The 27,658-nt window shown below is 45.0% G+C and overlaps 1 protein-coding gene across 1 annotated transcript in view; it reads left to right on the top strand.

Annotated features, from left to right (window-relative positions):
- The window catches only part of ACBD6 (acyl-CoA binding domain containing 6), a 92,088-nt gene that overhangs the window by 62,607 nt on the left and 1,823 nt on the right, over nucleotides 1–27,658 (top strand). The window contains exon 7 of the mRNA XM_009275913.1: nucleotides 24,307–24,337. Coding sequence (XP_009274188.1) covers nucleotides 24,307–24,337 — 31 coding nt within the window. The remainder of the gene's footprint in view (nucleotides 1–24,306; nucleotides 24,338–27,658) is intronic.

The following is a 27,658-nucleotide window of genomic DNA, read 5'->3' as shown; positions in this document are numbered from 1 at the left end:
GTTGGACTCGATCTTAAAGGTCTTTTCCAACCTAAACGATTCTATGATTCTATGATCTTTTTTTTTCTTTTTTTGCCTATCAGCTCAAGCATTCCTCTTGTGCACATGTAAATTATAATATGAAACAGCTCTCTGAATTTACCTAAGAACAACGACAAAATCATAGAGAAATTGTTATATTTTGTTTCACCTGGGGGAAAGGAAAGCCCAACTTGATTAGACAAGAAAATCTTTCCAAGCTTTTAAAACATTTACTAAAAACACAAGTTTTCACTGCTCTGCCCAGTTCTCTCCTCAGATGTATGTGAGCAGCGAATGTGACTGCGGTGCCTTTCTATGCATCGAGGCAAGGCAGGCCTGTAAACTGGCACATAGATAGTGGCAGGTTTAATTTTTGCCCTCAGCTCTTCTACCTTATTTTGCCTGTTGTAGCTAGTAGAAATGCCAGTCAAGGCATCAAGCAAGAGCAAAGACCATCCCTTTCCCTAAGAGAGCATGTTGGCATCAGATGCAGTGCAACAGGTAATGCAAATGGAAAGGTTGAGTGAATGGAAATAAGAGAACAAAATGGAGATCAGCAGAAAAATGGTATTCTTGGCTCATTGCTTCCCCAAGCAATGCCAGACAGCGGTGACACAGAGGGTCATGGCAGAAGTAGTCTTACCGATGATTTAAAGGATGGTAAGGTGTCATTACTGAGGACTTCTGATGAAGGATAAACACGTGAATTCCCTTCTTGAGTCAATGGGACTTTTATTGGCATGTATCTTAGGGCTGAATGTGTCTCTTTTCTGGGATCAGTTAAAAAAAAAAAGTGCAAGTGTTGCTTTTTATCAAGTCCATTGGGAGATAAATTCAGTGATGGGGAAGAAATGGGAGACTTTTCACAGAGAAAAAGAGAAAATTGCTTCATTTGCATAGGAATGTATCACAGCTGTACCCACTGCAGAAAATGTTTCCTCTTGGGATAGGGTGGTTTAAAAACACAGTCATCGGGCTGCAAAGTTGTTTCTGATTTAAGCAGACAGTGGCACTAATAGTAGCACTGCATTTCTGGAGGGATGATGCTTTCAACCTTGTGCCCATCTACTGAAAACACCTGGCACAGCACTGGTCTCCAGGATGTCATCTTCCACTTAAATGTAGGAGTTTGCTGTTTCTAAATTGAGAATATCTGAGCAATATTCCCTAACTGGGGAATTGTCTGTCTAGATTTGCCAACTACAACCCACCTTGTTTGACGTGACTGCTTGTTAGCTGTTATGGTAGCATCTCCTGCATCACCAAATAGCATATAAACATCCAAATCATCGTTTTGAGACACTTAGTTTGTAGCTGGTGCTACACTTCAGTGAGTCAGCTGTGTGTCCTGTGAATCTGGAGTTATAGCTAGAAACAGATGGTCCAAGAGATCAGAAAATACATCTAAGATTATGTTGGGGGTGTCTGGTGTGCTTTTAGCAACACTCCTCATTTCCCAAATACAAGCAGGTTAGTGGTTCCTTTATCGTGTTTGCTTTCAGTGCGTTAGGCAGGAAAGATTGCTGCAGCTCTGGAAAAGTTACAAGGTAGAAAAAAAGGAGGTTTTTGACATATTTTGTTGGCTAAATAAATTCTCTTGAAAATGTGAGTTCTAGTTATTGTTGCTGCCACCAACTTTACATCTTACACTAACCCTGAGGAATTATATTTGAGATGCGGTATCAGGACATACCCCCATTGCTGCGGTGTCTTGGCCAGGTGCGGTTTTTCCCGTTGTCTTCCATTCTGGCAAGATCCTTTTTGCTGCTTATCTTTTTAAAATACTCAACCAGTTTTCACCTCCATTTCTTTTGTGTGTCCCTCATAGCTACTGGGCAGCTAAGCTACAGGTCTACAAAATGTTAAGTGGCTAATGCCTGAGTTGGGCCTCCCGCTGTCAAAGTCTGTTAGTGAGGTGCCTAGGTATCCCCGGGAATGAATCCTTTTGTCTTCCTTTTCCTAACATCCTAATTATCTGATATCCACAGCTTCAGCATCTGATATTTTTGCACCCATTGCTCCATTCTGCTGCAGATGATAGCACGTGATTATAAGCAGCAAGGTGCGTTGCCCTCCCTTGTGCACTCTCTTTGATACCATCTAGGAAAAAAAGAGAAATATAGTAAATGTCTGATCTTTAGCACTGAGGGTTTTGTTTTGCTGCAAAAAATTCCTAAGCGGTGTTTTAGCATAAGATTCAGAAGGTTTCAAAGAGGCATCAGTTAAACCTGCCTGCTCTGCGATAGCCAACAAGTAGATCTTTCAGATGTCTGAGTGTTCCCTGGAGGTTCACATTATTAATATCTGCCTTATGACAAGGTGGCTGTGCTGATGCCAGGTTTTCTCCCAGCTGGCATGATTAATTTTTCTTTCCTTTCTTAATATCTCTGAGCCAGATGCTTCTAAATGTCCTCATAGGGGTGTATTGCTGTTCTTAACCGCTCCTCCTTCCCCCCCACCCCTTTCCAACTAATTCATATAATGGCTCCAGAGATGCATTTTGTAGAGTCACAAAAAGCAAAACTTTGAAAGCCTCCTAAGGTGATGGACTTGACACGTGCAAATCTGGCCTCCTGACGTTCCTGGTGGGTTTGAAAGCTTAGTGCCAGGTAGTCTGTCAATAACGTTTCCCATTTCAGAGTGTGCTTATTTGCCTAGCACTTTACAAATTATATCCATGCAGAACTGCTGAAATGCAAGTATTTCTGGTGGGGAGAATGACAGCGGGGTGTTGAACTGATGTTTTGGAGAAAACAAAGGAAGTTTTGGCTGAGGAAAAGGAGGCACACTTGTATTATTTATGGAAAGTGCCGTGGATCTTCAAGCATTGATTTATTTTAAAGGCTTCAGAACATTGCGGTACTGAAAAAGGTCTTTATTCTGCAAATAGAAATTAATTCTCCTTCAAAGCTCTTGTTCCAAAGTGCAACTGCACAGGCTTGAGTTTTACTAGCTCGGAGAGCAGAAGACCTTAGCAAGCTCTACAGCAAATGGCGTGTTTCCAAGGTGTTTGTACTTCTGCTGTATCTATCCATCAGTTTCCTCCAGATAACAGATTTGTGGGTCTTCTGTATTTATCCTCAGCTGTTTTCAGTCATTAGTGCATTCACCTGCATCTCAGGGGATTTTTCCTGGAGGAAGCAAAACCCAGAAACAGAGTAGTTAAACAGTTAAACAGGTAAACAGATCAGGATTTAGTTGCTTATTTTTGTGTGTGTTAATACCGTATGTGAGAGGTAGATCACTGGATTTAATGGTGAAAGTCTTAATTTAAGAAGCCTAGAAAATAGCGTTTCTTAATTTCTTACAAGGCAGGCTAAAATCTCCTTACATCTATTGTGTTCTACTGTTTGGGGTTTTTTTGCAATTTAACAGTGAGAAACGGTATAATATAAAGCAATGGATTTGCCGGTGCAAATACAGCTGTAATTAGGGGAATCAAGTCTTTACTTTCAGTTTCTTTTTTGCGGGAAGATGAGGATGCTAAGAATATCCTCAGAGTAAGGATACTCTTAAAAGTATCCTAAGAGAAGAGCAGGAGGATTGCTACAGCATTCCTTTCTGTAATAGACAGCTGGTCATTTAGCTGTGTATCACGCAGCCTCAGACAGCAGGCAGCCCTTTAGCCCACAGCAGCGTGGAAATTAAGTTAAAATTAACCTGAGTTTGGAAAACAACTAGCACCACTTTATTTGTCCATTTAATTGAATTATATGACACTGTGTAAGTATGCTGACCCACAGACGTAAATTGCTCCACCCCACCCATTTCCCTCCTTAATTCTTTCATGCTAATGGAGCTGATGGGGACGTTGACTGCACAGAGAGAGGAAAAAAGGCTGGAAATAAAAGGGACCGTTCCAGCCTCTTGCAAACCTTCCTCTTCGGTGAAATGCTTGAGTGTCACAGCTGCACTAACTGTGCAGTGATCTTTGTTGCCATTAAGCTGATTATATCCACCGAAGGATTCATCCAACTAATCCCACAGTGCTGCAACTGGTTGCTTTATATTTAAGCACAATTTTTATTTTTTTCTCTAAGAAATAAAAGTCAGTTTGGCTTCACTGGACTCTCAAAATGGGTCGGGCTGTTACAGGGACCCACTGTTTTATGTTTGGTTGGTTAATACAGGGAAATAGGACACATTAATGGGCTCCACGTATTAATGGATGCACTCAGTTTGGGAGAGGTCTGTGCACATACTAGGACTCGGCAGCGTCTGGCGCAATTTTGGATGGATGTGCTGTGAAGGTGCTATGCTATTGCTATACCTTTGGCACTGCATCATTTTGTGTTTTGCCTGTGTGGGCATACCATACAGGCAGCAGCTTTGCATCTAACAGCAACTGTAATGAGAGAGATTCTGACAGATTGGATTGATTTAATTGATTTAATAATCAATTTAAATCTAGTTCTTGGTTATTTTTCTAAGCAAAGGTTGATTTTCATTGGTTAGTATCCATTAAACTATGTTCATTTGCAGCTAAATATAGCCTTTATAGTAAATTTAGTTCTTTTTGCTAATCAGATACACAATGCATGTCCATGTTTACTTAATTATGTAGTTTAACCTAGTTTATTCACATTCTTAATTTTTACATTTGAATCAGGCTAGAAAACAGCAAATGAAACATTTCTTCTGTTAGACTATTAGTTGTTTTGTTTTCTCTTGTGCCTGAGTACATCTGAATGGAAATTAGAATTTAATTTTAAAAAATCCTTACAAGGAAATTTTCAAACACTTCTTAAAAATAAATTAAAATCTCATCATAAATATGATGGGTTTGGTTTTGGAAGGGAAAAAATAAATAGAATTTTCTTTGTATTTATGAATAACAGTACTTAAAGGAGATGATGTCTGGCACATTCAGGTAGTCAACTTTTCTGCTCAAGTTTTGTTAACAAAGTCAAGGATTTTAGGAGCAAAATGAAGGAGCAACTGGAGAAAGACGAGGACCAAACATAGGCTTTAATTCTGTCATTAAGCATTCAGTGTTTGATGAAGTTTTGTCCTCTTTTCTCATGTTGTCTGTTGTCTACCCTGAGACTTTGGGCTTGACTTTGGCTGCCTAAGAAGCACACTTCCCATGTTCCAGGCGAACTGAGAGTGGAAAGAACATACTGTGTGTTCAGTGACATACATTATGCACGCTTCTCTATAATTTATTGCCATGATTTTCCTGCAGGGTTCTGCAGTATTCTTTGAATTTCATATCTTCTAAAAGCTATTCCTTCAGACATAGTGTGTAGTTATCACACAGATACTTCAACTTTTTGCAGTGCTCCCATGCTGCAGACATGGCTATCGTATACAAAAGCATATGGTCATTCTTTCCAATTCCTCAGGATTTTAAAGCTAGTAGATCTGTTGTCTCATACTTAATTTTTATCCATTAGTAGTCCAAAGCTGGTCTAATACCTCAAAAGAACAGTTAGAGGAGTTTACAGAGTGACTTACCTGCTCAGTAGTTTGACTTTCTTTAGAAAGTAGGCATCAGATGTGTGCTGCTTGAAAACATGTGTCGTTTTTCATTTAACTGTAGTGATTTTATGGAATTGTATTCTGTTGGGCCATCTCTTAGGTTGCCCTAACTTCAGATATATTAGGGAATTATTTTCTATTTTGGGGGGGGAAAAAAAAAAAGCATTGAATTTCATCCCTCCTAGGCAGTGATTGTAACTAACGTTACTTTGGTTTCATAGGAGTTTCTAAAAAAGAATTGTTTCACAATTCCAAGTACAACTTTTCATATAAGCTTTAAGGTCCCATTAAAACTGGTGGAACAAATTATATTAATTCCTTTTGGATTTTTGTCTTTAACACTTAATTGTTTAATTGACCAAGACTTGTAAAGCTGCCTGCAAGCGGTCCTCAGTAAAAGTGGAAGAAGACTGAAGATAGCCATCCAGAAGGCATGTGCCAGCATGCCAACCCAGTTGTGGTGTGTCTCCTTAGCCGCTGGGAGAGTCTCAGTTCACATCTTATGGTGTTCAAATTTTGGCTCTTCGTTATTTTTTCTTCCCAGATTACTAAATGAAGGCAAGATTCTCACTAAACATAGGCTTAGGCGAAGACAGATCTTACAAGAAGAGGGAAGACCTGGTGTGAAAAAGGACAGCATGTCCTAATAGTCACAGCATAGCGCTGGGAGCTCAGCATCCTGGAACTAATACTGGCTGTGGGCTGTGTTCCTCGTTTGACCTTGAGTAAGTCAGACAGTGGGTTTTTTTGGTATGTCTCAGTATCTGTAACTAACAAGGGAATACTATGTGCATATATCCTTGGGTCTTGCCTAGATTAATAAATCAATATTTGTAAAGTAAACCTTGATAAATGCTAACTGTGTTAATACGTGTACTTGAACCTTGCACAGAACTTTGGGAATGCACCTGCATTTCTGCTGTGCGAGTGGCTGGGGTACATCAGGGCCCTGGGCCGGGGTGGTCAGCAGCGAGAGAGACCGGTTTGGGTCATTTTCTTCCTCCCAAGGGACTGCCTGTAGCACATATCTGCAAGAAGGTCTTGAATACAACTTTTCCACTTAACATGCTCCCCCATCACCCACTGTCAGCAATGAGATTAAATTCTGTGCGACTGCAGAGGACGTTGCATGATTAAAATCCTCTTTTAGAAATTAATATGTACCATCGCTGTATAGTACTGTGCCTCTTCTCAGAGAAGGGTATTGTCTCCTGAGCACTCAAGGTGTGAAAAGCCACCAAGTGAAGCTATCTATCTTTGAATTTTATGCTGTTGCACAGTTGCTTCGATGACAGCTACAACTGCATAAAATCATAGGGACTTGGGGGCTTCTCCCTTCACAGGGTCACAGAGATGTGGAGTAAGTTTTGCAGAACAAGCAACAGAATAGCAAAAGGAGTGTTTGAACTAGAAGTCCTGCTTACAGCAGAAAAGGTTTCCTGAGGGGGAAGGATGGTCGAAGTCCACATTCACCCATTCTCCTTAGGAAGCATCTCCCATAATTGGGTATTCTGAAAAAAAACCCCACTTTGCCTTCAGGTATTGCACAGCTTTTCCTTACCTTGCTGCCTGTATCAGCCCAGAGAAATACAGTAATCAATGCATTTTCGTATTCAAATTCAGTCTTCATTAGGCATCAGACATTGATGCAGCCCACAGAAGGGCTTTACTTACATAAACTTTGCATGCTTTTGGTAGATACATTTAGGTATGCAGGGCTGCTGCATTCGGTACAAACTGAAGCAGTTGAGCCATCATTTCCATTCTACGTTAGGTGCTGGGAGTCTTTGTGGCATGACCAGGAGGTGCAGTAGGATGAGTTATCCTGGATGGATTGACAGTTTTCTGGAGGAGCTTTTCTGGAAGCAGCTGATATTTGAATATCCATGTTTAATGCAGCTAGCAGGCTTTATGTTGCTTTGAGGAGGGCTGCAGCAGAACTGGCTGGCTCTGCTGAGAGGTGTCCCTTTCCACTCACACATCCTTGGTAGCTGTAGTGCAAAGCAGCTAATAGCAGTAAGTCCCACAGGTGTTCCCTGTCAATAGACACATGAATGTGATTTCTGCCAATTCCTGCAGTGAACCTGGTGCTCTGAATGAGGCTTTGGGTCTCATTGGTAAGTGCAAATATATTTGCTGGTGTGAATTATCCACCAATTGAGAAAGTGCTGATGTTGCCAGCCCACCCCACGGGGCTGGTGTCTGTGGGTGAGTTCTCCTGCACTTGTAGGGACACTCCTGTGGGCAGGGGTTTGCCCTACCAGGCTCTGTGGCTTCTCTTTAAAAGCTCTCTTATCCCAGCCCTTGCCAGCTGGGATAGGAAGTGAAAATAGCAACTGCGTCTTCTTTATGGCAATTAGTATTTTGTTCTAGAGCTGGCTTAGTGAAGACTGAAGAGATGTTCTCAGGTTTGTTCAGGGCTCCTTCAGCTGCAAGAGATTGTTTTAGGTCACTGTTAGCAGATGGAAATCAGTGAGGAGGATGTTGATCTATAACCCCTTTATCATTCTTTTACAATATATGAAGAAAACTTTGAAACTGTTTGTTTATTTAAAAAGGAAGGGAAGAATTCATCTTCTTTAAAGACAGAAGTCCTAGTTTTTATCTGTTAATTTTTTTCTAGCATATATTTAGGAGTTCATAAAAATATGTATTTCAGAGGGAAGAAATCTCATTTAGCGGAATGATTTTTCATTTGAGAGTGTGTAAAATTGTGGCTTTACTTGCTGTTAATGTTTGCCTGGCATTTGAGTTTAAAATGCTCTTGTTAGAGCACTCCTTCCACACTGCCTTCAATGGCTGATAGACAGCACTTCCACTCCTATTGCCAAGGCTTTCAGAGAAGATCTCCTGTGAAATTAGGTTTTACCAGGTTAGGGTTGCCTGGCTTTTTCTAATCTCAAAAAAAAAAAGAAGCAGGAACTCTGAACATCATGAAGTCTTTAAAAAACATAAAGGTTGCAAAAATTTTTCTTCCCTCCATCAGGAAAAGCAAGCTTTTTAAATATTGATCTTTTTCTGGACTGTGTTTTCTCTGCCAGCTTCCCATTGTGTTTGATTCTTCTTTTCCCTAAGTTGTACAGTGGACCCCGAAGGGCTCCAGGGACATGGTTTCTTCAGATCTATTGGCGTAGCATATTTCTGTGCTTCAAGCAGCCTGATCATGTCCCTCGCTTTCCTAATTTACTACAAGAGGGCCCTAGCTTATTGCTAGTGATTGTGCAGGAGCAGTGGGCTTTAAAAGAAGTTTGTCTCTTCAATTCCCTTAGTTCTGTTGTGTTCTTAAAAGTGAATTCAGCATGCCTTAGAGAAATAGCTGTCTTCAGAAGTGTGCACACTGGCCAACTCAGGTATACAGGCTAAAGGGGTCCAGGTTAAAAAAGATTACATAGGTTTGCGAGGCAGGCACATGTCCAGTGTGTCAGATCACAGGCTGGAAATGCAGCTTTTCTGTTGGACTGAGGGCTTCTGAACACGCTGGTGTGTTCCCTGGCCTGCATGGGCTGGGAAATGAGGAAAACCCTGAGTGCTTTTTCTAAGGCTGGGTCTGAAATGCCTGCTGGAAGGAAGCATCGATGTACTTTTGTTTATTTCTCTGTAGTACTTATTCCCCATTTGTGTCTGATACGATCTTTGGAATTAGATGCAATTCAGGTATTGTGTATGGTGGCTTTAAGGCATCTGTGTGGTTTTAGACTATACTTTTTCATGTACAGACAATGAAGTTGTTGTCAGGAGCTGCAGACTGGTGTACAGGAGCTGTTCTCATCTCATAATTCAGTCCCTGTTGTTGAAGCATATGCTTTAACTCCTGCTCTCCTGACCTGCCTGAATACTAGCTGCTGAGCCTCGGTCACACACACAGCCCTGCTTCAGCTTAATTCCCCACCTGTAGTTTGAGGCACGGGGACGACTGACACAGCTGGAAGGCACATGTCATGTTCCCCATTTTACAGGTGGGGAAACTGAGGCACAGAACAGTTGGGGTTCGGCCACTGTTTATGGCAGAGCTCCTTCTTCCCACGCTGTGCTTTCCCTGTCTCCGTAGGGAAGAAGGGCTGGAACTAAGACTCTGAACATGGATACTTTTGCCACAGGGAGGGGATTATGTGGCAGTCTGGATTTGCGCCTGCTGCTTGATGTTCTGAACGTGCATTTCTGCTAAAGCCTTTCCCTGGCTGCTGGCAGGCTTCTGGCTTCCAAGAGCTCAGTCCTGTTTTTCCTTCAGAAAACAGGGTATCTGGGGGAATTTATAAGAACACTAACTCAAAGCAGACATGTGGTTTCCAAAATTGAATCTGGTTTTCCATGGCTTTTAGCAGAAGGGTTGATTTGGGTCAAAATTAATGCAAACACTTGCATAGACCATTTAACGTTTAGTTTATGGACCTGTTAAGGCAGCAGGATAATCCCTTTAGATTACCCGTGTAATTCCTAGTGAATATTTATTTTAAAGTGACTTCAGTGCCCTTAGTCATTAGCAAAGGTTAGTAATGCATCTCACAGCTGCCAGACTCAATATGACAGCATTTGTCAATGGGAGGGTTTCTCCTTTTGTTTCCTTTTTTTGTTTGTTTGTTAACATTTCTCCAACTCTTGCCGGCTTAATCCCATGAGCTCACCTCTAATCACAGGGAAGCATCCGAGCTGCCTTTGCCGTGTTGACTTCCACTTGAGTGAGGCTAAGGAGGGTGCCTAATCCTGGGCTTTTCTCCTGCTGTCTGCCGAGGGTGTTGGGTACACAGCCTGCGTGGGCTGCCGGGGGGAGGATGGAGTACGCTGTGGGTTCAAGGACACGCTCCCGCTTTAATGTGCGCAGACATGCTCCCGCTCGCTCTCTGATTGGCAAGGTTAACTCGGAGAGGCTGCAGCTTTTTAAACTGATTTGATTAGACCCACTACTTTATCCCATTCCCTCCCCCACCACTCGGCCCACCACCTCCTGATCCTTTTAACACAGCCCTTGGTCCAATAACCAGCCAGTCTGATTTCCCCCCCCTTTCCAATTTTCGTGCTGAATTTTGACATTTTGTAAAATAGATTATGCAGCCCTACAAGGAAGATCAGGAGGCAGTGTCTTAGTCTCAGGGCTGTGTTTCATTGTGACTAGTTGAGAGGCTGGGATTTGCCTCCTCTTCCTCGCTCTGCACCTTTCCCAGCTCTCAGTGTACATGTGTGAGTTCAGGGACAAGAGGCTGAGGGCTCACGTACCCCAGCTTGGATGCTCATTGCCCTCCAATTCCTCCTTTCCCTGCAAAACCAGGGCTGGGGAGAATTATACAGTCAGCCCAAAATGACTTGGCACCCCAGGTCCTCTTCTGCTGTGGTATGACAACGTGTTCACTGTTTGCAAACAGAAACAGGGACAGCATGGACAGAGAACTCCCTTATCCTGTAGGAGCAAAATAATGGTGTATTTTGGTAGCAAACGTTACTACTTGGGATTACTCCGGGAGAACAGATCACCCGTAGCTTCAAGCTTACAGGCTGGCTGACAAGCGGGATAGGCTTGGAGGGGCTGGGAGAAGCTGTTTTGGCATTAATGCCTGCAGCCATTGGGACAGCAAGGGTTGAGTGGGCACCAGCCCAGCCTTTAAAGAGTATGTGACCCTGTTGCTGTCTTTAGCCGGTGTGCTTTAGCGCTTTGTGTGCTGCCAGTTTTCAATCCTGGGCTCCACCTCTGGTATGCAGTTTGTTTGTCATATTAAATAGTCCAGGGGAATTTGGAGCCTTGTGTACCTAAGTGCCTCTTGCCAAGTGTCTCTCGTCCTCCTATAAATTAAGTAAATAAAGCCTATAAATTACAGGCACTCACAAAACCAGAGAGCCCCAACTCACAGAAGAAAATTACTAGAGAGTGACCAGCACTGCTGAATTTTTGGGAGTCCTGGACTGATCCAGGGGAAGTAGCATCTCATCTCGTTATCACTTGCCTATTTGTTTTACCTGAACTGATCTAAGGTGGTGTGGGCTAGTCGAGCAGCTCGGTGCTGGCAGGGACCAAATCCAGCAAACAGGACCGACCCTACAGAGTCACCCTGGTGAAACAGCACAGAGTATAGACAATCCCCTACACGCAATGTATTAAACCTTGACATACTGCATTACTTAAGAGGTCTCAGGGAAAATTAAAACCCTTTTGACGGGGTTTTGCAATGCAGGGAAAATTTTAGTGACATTTAAAAGGTTTCTCTTGTGTTCCTCTAATGGGATAAATAAAAAAAGGCTTGTTTTAGGCCAGCAAATGGGGGGACAATCCAATTTCCCTGATTCCATCAAGACACTCTTAAAGCATTAGCTTGTGCAGTTTTAAAAAAACCCACAACAGACTGACCCCTCTGCCTGATGGCTTTGAAAAGTGTCCTGATGTGGAGGTATTTATCCTACACAACATGCTTCATCGAGGCACTCCAGCAGTGCTCCTAAATATACTCCTTTGTTATTAAACTATTTAGGAGGACAGCATGCACAGGAGGAAACACAAACACAAGTTCATTATTTACTGCGGCAATCCATGCTGGGGCTGTGCTCAGAGACTAATGCGTGATGACGTGCTCTTTAAATTTGGTACTTGGAAGAGAAAAAGGATGGCACTAACTAGTAACATTTCTGACGGAAGAATGAAACCTAAGCATGCCCTTAACTTTATGTTTTTAAGCATTGGTTTGGCTCAAAATAAATAAAGATTTCCCCCATGGAACGTTATATTTGCCGTTTGTTTCCATCAGTCAGAAAGATTAATGGATCAACACTTACTTCAGAGGGGGCTCTGGGGATTGATAATGGGAGATACGAAGCCTTTCACCTCGAGGTCACTGGTTCAGCTCTACTCCACGTCGGTTGCCACCACCAGTACCTGCCATCTGCTCCTCCCCAGCCGTCCGCCCAGTGTGAAATGGGCTGGTCCCAGTTCTGGGCGCTGAGGGCAGATGTCCGGGTCCCAGCGGGCTCCCTGGGCTGCTTTAGTAGGAAATGGGATGGACCCGCTCAGCTCAGCCCCAGATGTGACGGCAGCCCCAGCCTTCGGCTCGGACTGAGCACCACCGGGGAACTTGACCTTCTGCTGCACTTGTACGACCCATGAATGGCAAACCTGTTATTCCTGCCCTGTGCAGAATAGCTCATTCAAAAAGCAGGACATCCCTGAACATAAATCTGTCTGTTATAAAGTTGGCCGCGGTTTTCCCCGGTTGCCTCCAGATCCTGCTGAATTTCATTAGGAACACCTCTATTATATAGCACAAGGAGGGAGCAAGTGCTGCCTCTGGACTTTGAAAGAGCCCTTTAAAGTGAAGATCAATTTTGCATCTCACTCAATAAGTAATGACAGACCAAACTGCAAGTACTTAGTCCAGCTTTATTTTAATAGCACTGTGGCTCCATCGAGAAATCCCAGTTACTGATATAGTTTGATGTCCTGAGGCAGTTTTCTCCAGACATTTTTCCTTTTTTTCTTTAGTATTGGTACTTTATTAAAAGCTGTTTGGAAACCTGACTCTCTGTGAATAAGCAGTACCAATAAACCTTTTCCCTCTCTATTTATTTCTTCTTTCTTTCATCAGGGAACAGTCCCAATGATCGTAGGCTGAGAGGGGAGTTTTCAGAGTCTAACAGGTAGTTGTACTTGGTGGTGGATGATCAAATGAAAGAGCAGCTTCATGCCTTATAAAATAAAAAATGGTAAATCAGCTACTAATACAATTCACAGAGGCTGCTAAAAGGCTGTTGGATGTCACAAAAACAGCAACCCTTTGAGGCGATGAGACGGGAGCTTCTTAAGTCAACACGTGCAGTCAGCTTCTCCCTGGCAGTGGTCCACTTCGGGGCAGGATCCAGGCTCTGATGCCTTCCCCCTCTAGCAGACAGCTGTGAGTGTGCAAACATCCTCTCTAATTCCAGATTAGCCACAAAGAGGAGTCGGCATGCTTAAGAAACAAGCATGCTTGGGAAGGAAAGGCTGTCTGCAGGCTGCAGGGCACAGCACTGTCCTGAGATGCTTTGAGATGTCTGAGCAAGGTCCCTGGTACTGGGTTTTTCTAAAGGAGCAGGAAAAAAAAGAAGTGCCTTTCAAGCTGAGGGCCATGGGCCACTGTAACTCAGCTCCCCTGCTACCCCAGGCTTCCCCAAGCTTGGCTTAATAAAATCCAGATCTCATTAAATGAGTTCAGAGGATGGTTCAGACCATCTCAACATGGAAAGTTTTGATTTTGCACACCAAGCCGAGGAAGGTTTATGGGACCAAAACCAGGAGTCTCCAGAGTTATCCTCACCAACTTAAAAGAGAAAAAGATCTCTAAGCCGTTAGCAGCGCCTCTGCTCCTCCTGTGACACATTGCCATGTGCAACGTGGCTGTGCTTTTATTGCAACCGTGCCTGCAGTCATCACGATACTGCAACCTCCCTGCCAGGGCTCCAGCCGCTACTGCAGGGTTCTTGGGCATTTCAGCTGACCCTGCCTTTGCCCAAATCAGTGGAAATCAAACTCGTGGGTTCAGACAGGGCACTGCTTTAGCGCACACAGGGGTGCTTTCGCTGCTTTCTTTTGGATTTCTTTATCTCTAATGGCCACTCAGTTGTTGGCTTTAAAAGGACACTTTATACGAAGAGGATGTCCTGAAATGCAGAGTGGCAGCTCTGAGTCCACTATAGCCGGCAATTAAAAGTGCAACATCTCCTTGGCCACCCAGGGCTGTGGGTTCAAGCCTGCGTAGGAAAAGAGGTTATTTCCAAAGTCCTGAATCCCTTTAAATAAATATAAGCCAGCGTTTGCCTTGAAGTCAGAAAGGGTTCAGGTGAACTGAGCAGTGGCAGCAACACTCTCGGCTTCCGCTGTCTCCCATCCAACCTGCTAAATTTAGCAGCCTAATCAAGCTTCCTTCTCTCTCTTTAATCAGGTGGAGCAAGTGGCATGTTGACTTGCTGGTTGGTGCTGGATCCGATCCTGCTCGCAGCATTTCCAGCCCCTCAGTAGTGACCGGGGGAGCCATATGCGGGGGAGCAGCGTGTCTGATAGGCCACCGCGGCAGCGCTTCCACTAATCTCTCTGCTCCCATCCACACGTGCTGTCCTGATATCCGACAGCCGGTCCCATGCAGGCACGGTGCCAGCAGTGACTTTACAGGCTTTGTGGCAGAGATTATTTAAAGGAGATTAACCCTTCTAAACCCCTTAGATTTTAATTATTTCTGTATGTATTTATAAAACCTGCAGTCTGCTAGTTCCAGGGCACAACTGCCCCAGTCCCCATCCTTAACCTGGATTCGTGAATGTACAATGCAGCCATATTACAGGACGGGGGCTGGACTGGACAGGGATCGTTTGACTTATTTATTGCCATTCTGGAACAATTCACATCTGGGATGAAAATGAAATGTTATGGTTTCAAATTGTAAAAGGAGCTAATAATTCGAATGACTTTAAAATACTAGCACTAACACTGCATTAATTGAATTGTTTGAGTCAATGCGGCATCTCTCACTAATTGTTTTGGTTAAGGCAGCTCTGTCATTAATGCATACTGTTGCCTCTCCACTGCCTGTGTTGTGAGCATGGAGCACCCTGCTTCCCTCTGAAGACAGGGCTCTCTGTAGGGTTCATGTATTGGCAGCCAGAAGAAGGAAGACCTGTTCTTCCAGTCAGTCTTTTAGCAAATTTTTAATATGCACATTAATGCTGTGAAATGATGAAGTCTGGAAAACTGTCATTGCTAACAGGTACTGTTAAAAGGAGAAAAAAAAAAAGGGGGTGTGCACCTCCATCCTTTCATGCTTTCTCTCCTATTTGTCATGTTAGTTAGTGCTGGGCTAGTTAGTTTTTTAGAGTTAAGGAGTGATGGAGGGAATGTTTCCACTCTTCATGTGAGCTGTAAAATCCAAATGAGACTGGAAATATCTTATTTCTGTTTCACAGAGCAACCTGGCTAATCTCAGGTGATACATACCTTGCAGAGGTGGGAAAAACAGTTAAAGAGTTGGTAAGCCATTGTCACTGAGACTGCTGGATCAGAGTTACTCCAGAGGCCACCTCTCAATACGGGTTACAGTCCTGGCATGAGTGCTGTAGCTCTAGTTCTGAATATACTAGGATTGTTGCTGAAAAAATTACAATATTTAAATGTATATCTGCCTGGTTTGTAAATGCAAGCATAAAAGGTGGCTGTTAGAAGGAAACAAACCCCACAGCATTATGGACCCCAATGATCTGAGAAAAAAATAGGTCGTTTTGAATACATTTCTTAAAATCAGATTATTTTTATTTTTTCTTGTCTCCCGAGCAAGGAAATAAATGCAGACAGTGCCAAGGAGTCCATAAATAAATTTCGTTCTTGGAGAATCTCTTTAATATGCACACAGTCCTGCTTCTGTAGTAGTGAACGTTTGACCAGTAGCAATTAATTTCTTATCACAGTCTTTCTATGAGGTAAGAAAACATTAGTGTCTCCATTAGGAGGTGGAGAACGGGAGCGCTCCAAAAGCAAATGATGTGCCCGGCTTCTCTCCCCTGCCCCACGGCTTGCCAAGAGCTGCTGGAGGGAGAGGGCATTGCAGCGATGCCTCTCCTGCAACGTGGCTGGATGCTCCTCTCCAGGCAGATCTGTCCTCCTAATCAAATGAGAGACTCGGAAAACATTCAATATCTGTACATTTCAGAATAAATATTGTTAAGCTAATGAATATTCAACCGCTTACTCTGAAGCACACAGTATTTCCTTTAACGGCAGGTGGTAAAATAAAGAAGAAAAAAAATTAAGGTCCCCGGTATAAATCTCTTCTGTCTAGAAAGGATGAAAAGAGGGCTTTTTACAAAACCAGCCTTACAGAAAATAACATATGATCCCATGGCATGTAGATCAAGGCAAAGCATCCCAAAGGTTAATATATCTTTTCTCGTTCAAATGGGTAGGATTTCGAGCTGAAAGTGCCAGACCCGTGCGTTCAGCCCCGTGCCCAGGGGAGGGGGAGCGGGGAAGCAAAGGGTTAAATTTCGGGGCTGTAGAAGCAGATTGTGTTTTCCTTCTATGATGTGGGCTGACAAGACATCAGTATTCTATTCATCTGTTGGGAATTAGGCTGTTAATCCAATCAATGACTCTTGAGCGAGCTGCAGCCTGCCTCCCCACTGGGGAACAATCGGATCAGACGGGAGATTGTTTAAGAGCACAGCGCGGTCCCGGTGTCAGGTGGAATTTCCAAGCGTTCCCTAGTGAATTGGGGATGGGAAAGCTGTCTCAGCCCATTTATCCTGCCCCTTAAATAACCAGGTATCTGCCTCAGCCACACTAAAGTGATAAAGCAGTACAAGAGCTACTAACTTTTACGCGAGGAAGGGGCAGGGAAGCACCCTGAGAAGAGAGATTTTAGCATCTTGCCCTTAGGAATATTGTCCTGTTTGCAGCCTGGGATTGTGTTTGCACAGTTTTGTTGGAGGCTGGCTCAGCTGCAGCGCTGTGACACTTGTTACGGGTCTAGGCACTGGCTCTTTCCAAACACATTTTTGATCTCTGGGCTGAGGAAGCCCGGAGCTTCCTGGCAGCTTTTATATTGCACCAACACACTTCTTTGATGACCAGAAAGATGCCTGATGCTGGAAGTAACAAGCAGTAGCAAATATTCTTTGGAGCAACCTATAAATACATACGTACAAATACACAGCTGTGCTCAGAATGCTGGCTGCAAATTGGGGTGAAAATGCTCAATAAGAAAACAGCCTAGGAAAATGATCCTAGGAAAACAGGAGAGTTTCAGAGCCGCTGTGTAGATTCAGAAATCAGTTTGTTCTGCAGTTAAAACCAGCCATGTCTACAGTGGGGTATTGAGATTCTGTATCTGCGCCAGCAGCACTACATGCTGATGATAGTAGATGTGATAAATCCCATTGAAATTGCACTTGGAAATTTAGGTACACCACCAGTTAGAAACTAGGGCGATGAGGGATTAGCGTAACCCTGGCACGCTGAACTCCTCGGGCCGGTGACGTTTGGGTGCATTAGCAGATGCAGGCTTCAGGAGGGAGCGAGTGGCAGTTCCTGGGCATCATATTCTTTCTGAGCTTTCTTAGATCTGGTTTTAACAGCAGCTTTGCAAGTGGAGGGCTCCTCCAGATTAGTGCACCTAAATGAACCATGAATATGAGCCCAGGCAGCAAATATGAATAGGGAGGTCCCCAGACAGAAAGATCCCCAGCTCAGAGGCTTGGCTTTGAAGGGCTTCAACATCCCTCTTCCCTTGATCATAATTTTGAATCAAACAAAAGCTAATGCAATTTTCTTTGCCTTTCAGTAGCAGATTGTGCTATAAGGGTCCATGCCATTAGAAATGTAATAATTGCTTCTCTATGCAGATCTAATTTATCTGTGAGGCACTTAGAAGATAGGCCAAATGATAGCCTGGTGGTATGCTCTGGAGAAGGGCCCAAGAGGTGATGATAAAGATCTATCTAGCACCTTCCATCCTTACAGATATCTGCCCAGCACAGTGCGGGAAAAGATCTGAATGGAAGGAAGGGGGCAGAGGAGACAGCTCTTGGAGAGGGACAGCTCAGTAAGAGCGGGGTCCCCGCCAAGCCTACCCACATGCAAGGGAGGTGGAAGATTTAATTGGGGAACCAAACTTACGGGACATCCAAGCCCTGCGCTTGTTAGCTTGGGCTATTTGCAGTCCCCAAATAAGAGCTGCTTGTGACCAGTGCATGGATTTTGGTTTTGCTTCTGCCAGAGGTTGCTCTGTATCCTTTGTCCCATGGCATTGGTCCTTGGGGAGTGCCTGAGCTGCCTTCGAGCTGGTACCAAGGATGCACATCATGATGTCTCACAACAGCCTACACTTAGCATTATCAACCGTAACCTTACAAGCACTTCACAAACACCAGCTAATTAGTTATCCTCGTACGGGCCACACAGTCTGAAAAATGGGGAGAAAACGTAAAAGTCTGCTTCATTTTCCCAGGGTTGGATCTATTTGGCAGGGATCGCAGGAGATAAGACCGATGAGGTGATTAAGAGTGTTTAACAGCGCTGGGTCCTGGGCAGCATGGATGGGCCAGAGGATCGGACTCTAGATGTTCTGGCACAAAGCTGTTAGATGGTCTCGTTTCTCAAATTGCGCTGCCTCTGGTACTGCTTTAAGGCTCAGGAGGCAATTAAAAGCAAAAGTCTAGGTGCATGTGGGTGCACGCAGGTCTAGGGTAGGGATTTTAAAAGAACAGAATCAAATTTCAAACTAAACCATTGCTTTTCTATGCCAGCATTTGCACACACACAGATCCACTCATCTGTCTGCTTCGATTGGACAAGCATTCATTTTATATGTATTAATGTACATGTCCAATGTCCAAACCCAGGCTGGTGTGTGCAAAAGCAGCATGTAAATGAAAATAGAGGCTGTCTTGGGGCCATCCACTGAGTTGTCTGGTGGAGTTTGGACTGGCTATATTAGCCCGCGTTGCCTGGTTTTACGTATTGGTGGGTATTAGCATGTAAATTCTGGTATGCTTTTAGCAGTAGTCTCACCCTCAGTCATCTTGGGGATAAAATTTCAGAGAGAGAAAAAGATGATGAGGTTAAAGTAAATTGTTGGGAATTTAAAGTCTAAAGTGGAAATAAATGAGAAATAAAACCCTTTTTAAAAGTGGAGGGAAGTATTTTCTTGCTATTTTTCATCTCCCTGGCTTGAGTGAGTGTGTGTCGTGAGGCTGCAGAGATTTATATTCACAGCTCCTAAGCACCGGTGCTTGTTCAGAAGCTGTATTATTCTAGCCCTTTTTATTCACTCACCTTCTAAAGATGTAGTGTAAATATTTATCTTCCCTTTGGCCCATCCATGCTGCCCAGGACCCAGCGCTGTTAAACACTCTTATCACCTCATCAGTCTTATCTCCTGCGATCCCTGCCAACATTTGGAGTCTGTCAATGGGAATGAGCGTGCACCTTAAAAGGTGCCACAAATGAACAAAAAGAAGAGGTGATGCAGGGGAAAGAACACCTTAAAATAAAGAGTGCGTGTGCTATCCCTCCAAAGGGAAAGGTTAGTGTATATGTTTTCTGCTGTGCTTTTCATGCTTATGGTGTCTGTGCTTGGAGATGTGTTTGACGGCACAGAGATGAGGTCTCAGTGTGGACCAGCACTCGAGGAGGTATGGAGGTCCTGTGCAGACCTCACAGCTGGTGTGGAGGGCTGTCCAGCCCCAGCTTCGTCACCGATATGGGGTCTAGCTGGACCAAAGTTCGCCCAGGTAACCGGCATGGTTTTGTTTTTCCTCTTTCTGTACTTGTGCTAAATAAAACATGTGAGATGGAGGAAGAGACGGTGTCTCCCTTAGGGCCGCCCTCCTACTCGCAGAGTTTTCTGTACGCAGCTTTGAGAGCAAGTGAGGTGGGTCTGGAAGACCAATGTTTATATAACACTGTTTTTAAAACTGTCCGGTGAAACCAGCACAGTCACACACTGGCACATCAAGGTCTGCTTGCCATGGCGAGGCAGGAGGAATCATGTTTTATAGCATGTGCAACATCTCAGCAGGGCTCAGCCAAGCCATTTCCATGTCTCTGCCCCTCAGTCCAGAAACCTTGTGTTAGGTTAAGCAGGGTACAGAAATTCCCAAGCAATGAACATGGGATGGCAACACTGATATAATCCTATCACTTATAAGACAAAATTGACGTGCAGTAGCCATAGTACCACTTAACGGATAAGACAGTTGGTCCATCTGCGCTCGGTCCATCTTCTCTCATTTCTCTTGCTTAAATTTCTCAGGAGCAGAACAAAATCCTGTTATCCAATAAGTTACCCGCTGGTAGTTAGATTTTCATTGAGTGACATCTGTCACAGACCATGGATGTAAGAGGTACCAGTGATTTTGTAGCATCTTTGTTTTGATGGCTTTGGTAGACATGGGCATTTGGTTTTATTTTTGAAGTATTTGGAAACACTCTTGTCTCCCTTGAAGGCCGTGCAGCTTGGCTGTCATCCTGCCATGGCCAGATGTGCCAGGAGGCTGTAAAAGGCACCAGGGATGGCATGCAGTGTTAGGAGGCAAGAGGAAGGCTTGGAATCAATCTGTGGTTGGTCGGTAACTTGCACGTGTGGAACTGAGCGCTCCTACACTTGAGTGTGTAATGGTCTTTCCTTCCTTTCTGGTCGTCTTCTGTCTGCCTATATGGGTCCTGCCATTTCCACGAGCTCCTCCTTTTTATAGACAGGGTATTGCTAAAAGGTCTCTGGAACAGGTACCTGCCAGTGCCTTGCAAGCCAAAAGCAAAGCTGTACGGAAACACGTATTACTGCTTTGAGCCTGGCCTTTTCCCCTTTTGTGTTGAAGTTCACTGAATCAGAGCTCCGATTGCCTCCTTTTTAACCTGTCGCGTTGGCATTACTTCAGCTGATGTGTGATGTTGAAAGGGCATTTCTCGGAGGCATCCTGGCATAGAGCAGAGCTCAGCATTGGCCCCAGAGCTGCCCATCTCTTCTTCTGCACTCCCTGACATCAGCTCCCCTATTCAGCACCTTCTCTTTGTGCTCCTGTCATGCTACAGAAGCTCATATTGGGAAAAAAAAGTCTCTAATTTCTTTTAACATGCCTTAGCACGGAAATGATAACACACCCTGATTCCCTAACTTTCCATAGGCACAGTTTGGAAATAACTGGTTACAGTATTCAGGTTTTTACATTATAGATTTATCAAATGATTGGTTTCAGTGTGTATCGACAGACTCTGGGTCTTGTTGTACTTGCAGCTCTGTATGATTTACAGTTCCGTAATCTGAAAGCTAAATTGGAGAGAGAAGTGAACAACCATGATAAACAGCCCCCTCCAATTCGGTGCTTTGTATAAAATAAACCAACAAGTATCCTGATGGGTTTCGATGGAGAAAAATTAGCTGGCCCCTCTTGCAGGCCAGATGAGTGAAACAGTCCATCTGATCACCGCCGGCATCTCTGCGTTCCTTCTGGCTGCAGAGGATGCGCTCCTGGCTGCAACATGGCAATCTGGTGCCAGCGATCCTGGGCTGGGCCGGTGCCATTAGCCGGTGCCCTGGGCAGGGTGCAGCGGGGTGAGGACAGAGGCTGTGGCAGGCTGTTCCTGTCCACTCGCCGTTTGGGGTCATTCGTCCCAACAGAGGCACATCCTGGGAGAAAGACATACCACACCTTGCCTAGGATGCTCCAGAAACCACTGCTTTCTGTCGCACATTGGGAAATATCCCTTGCATCAAGGCCAGCTACAATTCACCTTAAGACCACTTCTGCACATCTTGTTTTGTTGTAAAACAAACATTTCCAGCACCTGGTAGGCGATATTCATCTCACGTAATTTCCGCAATGGGAGCTGTAATCCTCACTTTCATGGCCCATCTTCGATTAGTTTCCAGGTGTGACCATTTTGCGCTGAAGGCTCAGAGTTGCCGTACCTGGAGCCAAGCACTGTCCTCAGAGCAGCCAGGCATGTCAGGCTCCAATTAGCCACGGTCCTCTGAAAAGCCAAATCAGAGGGATTGAGATCAGCAGGCTCCAGAGGGCATTTCAAGGCCCTTAGTGAGTGACCACACTAGAGCTTTTTCCATTTACCTGGATTAAAATTTATCACAGAGAAAATACAAGCAAATAGCATAGCATCTGAGAAGTATAACAAATAGCATTTGGCCAGCCGTCAGCCTCAAAGGGGAAAAAAATCCACAGCATAAATAAAGTGTAAACAATGTTTGCATAACATTGGATTAATAGTTCTTTTTAAAAACCTCACTGGGATTAGGGAGATGCATTTCGTATGCTGGGACTTGCGCTCTCTTCTTAGCCCAATAGATGCCAGAAAGTACATCTAAGAGAAATAAAAAGCCTCGTTAGCCCAAAGCCTGCTGCTGAAGCAGCAGTGCTTTACGCAGGCCTTTGGAAGAGGAACAAGTGGCTGTAGTATTCCTGGAGCAGTCCTATGTATTTTATAAGGAGTTTTGCAGCAAAGTGTTCCCATGGAAAGGGATTTCTGCTGCACATCTCCAATCCCATTCACCCACGGGTTTTCTCAGCTACAATTTTGAAGGTGGCGATGCAGAGGGGAGCTGGCTTCCCATCCCCCAGCACACACACAGCCCACCTATTTGAAAGCCTGCCTTTCCAATAACTCATTCGTAGCGCTCCCGCCTCTTCCTCCCCAGCTCTGCTCCGTATTTTGCTGAAGTCAGTGCCGGCCCTGTCACTCCTCCGAGCAGGCATGTGCTTAAGGACCGCTCAGGGGCTCTGGATCAGATCGGTTACCTTATTAGTGTGGAATAATCAATGGATGCCGTCCTTGATTCCTTCAGTTGTTTGGTTTGAGGTATCTTCTAATGACACCCATTTGCATGCCGCTCCCCACAATTTGGGCAGAAATAGGCTCCTGAAATAAGGTGCCTCCAAATGTTGGTGTGAGTGCCACGAATGGGGCACAGCGGCATGTGGAAGGAAAAATCTCCCTGACACACATTTTCCCCAGCAAAGACGTGAAATGGATGTTTAGGCAGCAGATGGCCTGTTACATCTGGCTTTTCTCTTTTGTCCCTGTTGCTCCTTTGGTTGTGTTGGTGCAGTGTTCCAGAGCAAAGCATGGCACCTTCCACCCTGAAACACAAGTCGTTCCTAGTTCCTCAGCAGAATAAGGTTAATATCAAACAGAATAACAGGCTGGGAAACCAGAAGTCCCCAAACAGCAACAGGTGGGATTTCTACCTGTTTTCCTGTTCTTCTTTTCCCTTTCGCCTGCTCCAGAATCCACAGCAGGCTGTAGCATTTGCACCTTAATCCCAAAGACGATGGTAATTAAAAACTTAAGTCTCCATAAACAGATGCAAATAAATTAAGGAGGCAAAGAACTGAATTAGAGGCTAATCCTGGTGGGGTAGTGAAAGCAAAGGGGCCAGTAATTCTTTCCTTCTGTTATTTCACCTGTTCTTGTGGCAGGACGAGGCTGCGGCACGGTGTGGTGCCTGGGTTTGCACTGCTGGGCGTGCCACGTGAGAACCAACCGCTCACCAGCAAAGCCCTGCCCATGCTTGCCGAGTCTGGGAGCGGGACACGTTTTCCAAACCATTGCAGCTGATGCAGTGGTGTACATGTTAGCTTGAAGAGGGAGCTGTGTGCCAACGTCTTCAAATCATGCAGTTTGCTCTGCCCTTGCACTGTAGGTGTTTCACAAGGATGAGTTCAGCAACCGGCTCTCATTCCCAAGTGTTGTGTGTAGCCCTTTCCTCACCCTCGTACAGCAGGGATGCCAGCAGCCCAACAGAAATTATGTGGGCTTTGGGTCCCCCTTTGTCCAGACCTGAATTCTGAAGAGCAAGGACCTAAGATTTATTCAACTGGAAGAAAAGTGGAGTTTTCCCCTGTGTGCTCCCTTGTGCTGAAGAGTGCAGCACACTGAGCTGTGCCAGCGTCCCGGTGCTTTACCCTTCTCTCGAGTAGCTAGCCAAGGCTGGGCTTGCACAGAAGCGTCTTGCACTACAGCATCAAGATTAGCGAGGGTCCCAAAGTAAAGCCATAGGACTGAAATCCTTCATTTTTATGGGCTGGAAGTGATAACGCTATGAACTGAATTATACTCATGTCATGACGTGATCCATGCATGCTTATGCATGGATAGGTATTGATTATCCATCAATATGGATTGATGGTGGATGATGATTCAAAGCCTGGCTGCCAGGTAGCTGGGTGTCCTGGGCTGTTTATCTAGTCAATTAAAATATTGCTGGGATTCAGCTTATTTCTTTAAAACTGGGATTTACTTGTATCCCCACAACGTTACCTATACCTCTAAAATCAAGTCTCTCTCTTTTTCAGGATGGGGAAGGCCAGACTGCACTCCATTACGGTAAGCTGCCTTTCAGCTTGGGTTTTCCCTCTTAACAGGATGGATTTGCAGCTGGAGTAAATGGTCTACGTACAGAAAGCAAATTTCAGCAGAAATATGAGCAGGGAAGCTGGATTTGATTAACCAGCGGCTACCTCCACCGGCAAATCCCAGCATGGTATGAATAGGAGCCCTGAGAGAAGCAGCGAGGAAGGCTGCTGTCCTCCCTTTGTTCTCCTCTGCAAATTTAACCTTAAAGCCTTCCTTTTCCCCCAATTAATGATGCACTTTCTGCAGAGTTTGTCCTGTGCGCCTGTCTGTCTTCAGGACACAGTTGTGCTACCTCCAGACCCGGGAGTGGCTCTGGTTAGCGGATGCTAAGTCCCTTAGCCATCGGGGGGTTGAGAGGAGGGTCTGTAGTGGCTTTAACAGGTTACGCAGGTAAGGGGACGAGCAAGATGGCCTTCACTTCCACGTGTCCTGGTGACAAACCTGTTTGATCGCAGCTGAGAGAGCAGCAGCTTCTCTACTACCAAAACCAGCAGAGTGAAGTTACAGTTTGTGTCCCTCCTACAATTACATGCTAATTAGATACGCGATTTTATAGCAATCTTTTTAATTGAAAGATTGTTCTATCTCCAAATGAGAAAAGTAGAGACTAAAGTGACACATGCGGTGCTGATGTGCGGGGAATAGGAAAAAAGTATCGATTTAATCTCTGTCATAATTTTTTCCAAAATTAAGACATACCCAGTTATTATTTTATACTCTCTTGATGCCTGTCACTGTGTAATTAAGAGCATACTTGTCATTCTGAAGTGTTTGTGTCTTTTTCTCTCTTATGATCTCTCCACAAGGACATTAGCAGGATGGCAAAATTGCTTTGCAGACCATCAGTCCAAGACACAGCATTTGGATCTGGATCTAAACTACTAGATTCCAGGGCCCCCGAGCCGAGACTGTAATTACAATAATGTGTGATTTCTCCCCATGTGATCTTTCCTGTAGGATACTTTATTTTTCAAATTCTTATCATTCCGACTGAAGTAGCAAATCTCTTGCTTAGTGCTGCAGTGTCCGCAGAATGACAGTACTCAATACCACGTTGCCTCTTTCTCTGCCCAGCTCATTCTACATATTGGGCTTTCTCTCTCCCGGGGAGATGCTTTCCCGTGCTCCCAACTCTGGCACTGACATCTGCCTACCGAGGGGTACACAGTGGATTGTAGTAGGTTGTGCAAAAGCGTAGCATGTGTGTAAGTTATCCAAGAGCACCTGCTTCAAGCAAGTCCAATATGTGAAAGTAAAGGATGGATGCATCACCTCAATGTAAATCATTTGCAGGTGGATTCCTCTGGCTGGTGGCTGAAGCTGGTTGTTTAACACAAGCAAACAAATGTAACTGATTTAATTAACATTATTTCAGAAAGAGTTTCTCTGATCCACCCTGCCAGCTCAGATGTTTCAATAATGACAGTTTGCCAGGGTTTTTTTCCCAAATGTTTTAAGTGTTAAAATTTTTTCTTCCCCTTGAGTGTTATCACAGCTCCCCTTCCTGTAAGTCATCTTTGGGGAAGCCTCTCTGGGTCACTGGCACACAGGTCTGGTGTGCCCGCGGGTGCCCCGCTGTCGCTGGCTGACCATCACTGCACCCAGGCTGTCCTCATTCCCTTACTTAGCTGATCTGGTCATAAATCACCCCGATCTTGAAAACAGCTTGTTAAATGAGTGAATGGTTTTGATTCAAGTGGCTATTTGCCTGAAACTAGAACTCACTGAAAATCTCACGATCTCGGTAAGCGCTTCATAACCAAGCCGTTAATTGCAGCAGAGAGGCATGAGAGCTCGTCTGAAAACTGTCTCTGGTGGCGCTGAGCAGAGCAGTGCCTTTACAAGACCTTCCCTTTTGTTAGAGGCTGTTCAGGGAAGGGTTAAATCCAGTGAGCGAGGCCAGCAAGACAGCCACTGCTTTTAGGGTGTCTCCATCCCTTTTTATGAGCCAGCGTGGCCTGACAGCTGTCCTTGTGGTGACAGCTCTCCTGATTACAGCCGGTATCAAACTGCATCCTGCGGCGGGTTATAAATCCTGCCTCCTTCCGATCGGCGCTGACCCCGGGTTTAATCGGAGGTTAAGTGGAGGCCAGCCGGCAGCGCAGTCCGAAGGCACCGGCTCGCCGGTGGGACCCACCACCAGACCAGCTCTCCGCCGGGCGCTGAGGCTGGAGGCAGTGGTCGGTGCCATGTTGATCGGTATGAGCACGGTCTCCCCGCTAAACGGCCCGTTAGTCTTCAGCTCCTCTCCATCCATCCATCCACCCACCCTCCGGGAATACTAAAATCATTGCCACTGCCTCTCCCAGAGGAAATCAAGGCTTCTCCGAGCACTTGTGGCCACGTGGCCACGGAGTGGGCAGGCTCTGTATCCTCATGGGCGCTCTGGCTTCCCTGCAAAGCACCATCTGTTCAGCTCTTTCTGTGCCGTGGCAGGGCAGTGGGAGGGGACGCTGGAGGGAAAATAAATAATAAAAAAAAAAAAAAAGAAATTCATCATCTGAACCCTGAGGATTAATGGAGTCGAAGGGCGAACTGCGCTGAATGGAAATTCATCTTCACCCGTGCCAGTGTCAGGGCTGCCACTCCAGCCCTTGACAAATCGAGGGTCCCAGGGTGCGATAAATCCAGCAGCTGTGCTTCTCCCCAGGGATGTCCCCGGCCCATTCGGGGACATGGGCTGTGCCCGCCAGCGGCACCAGACAAGGAAGCCACCTTTCCCCATGCAGGCACCAGGTCCCCGCCCCCAGGAGCTGCGGCTGCAGCTTCCTTGGCACCCCTGGAAGTCTGCTTTCTGCAGGGCTGCTCTGCAGTCACCCCGGGACGTGCCCCCCAGCCCTTCAGCTCACCCACACCCCCCACCTGCTTCTTCATCAACCCCTTCCCCCCCTTTTTTCCCCTTTTTTTACGTTTTTCAGTATAAGCTCGGATCACACGTCAAATTTATTTTAATTAAACATTAAACTGCTTGTCCCTTTAGGTCAGTAGAAAACTGCAGAGTAATGCAAAAGACACTCGAATTACTACATTTAACGACAAAAAAGAGTTAGTTGGTTACGCTGTAAAAGCGCCTGAAATATAATTCAAAGCAGTTGCTACCAATGCGAGAGGAAGCTGCCGGCTTCGCGGTCTCGTAAGGCATGTTGGGGATGAAGCAGTTTTCAGCTTCACTAGGATCTGCGTTGCACAGGCTTAAAGGAAAATCCAGGGACTGGGAATTCTGCTGATATCAGCCAAGCCCAGCTCTTCAGTGCTAAGAGTTTGCCTGGTTCTTTTTTTTTTTTTTTTTTT

The sequence above is a fragment of the Aptenodytes forsteri genome, unplaced genomic scaffold (genome assembly GCF_000699145.1).
Source record: "Aptenodytes forsteri isolate BGI_AS27 unplaced genomic scaffold, ASM69914v1 Scaffold289, whole genome shotgun sequence".
NCBI classification, from domain to species: domain Eukaryota; kingdom Metazoa; phylum Chordata; class Aves; order Sphenisciformes; family Spheniscidae; genus Aptenodytes; species Aptenodytes forsteri.
This window is presented reverse-complemented; position numbering and strand designations above follow the sequence as displayed.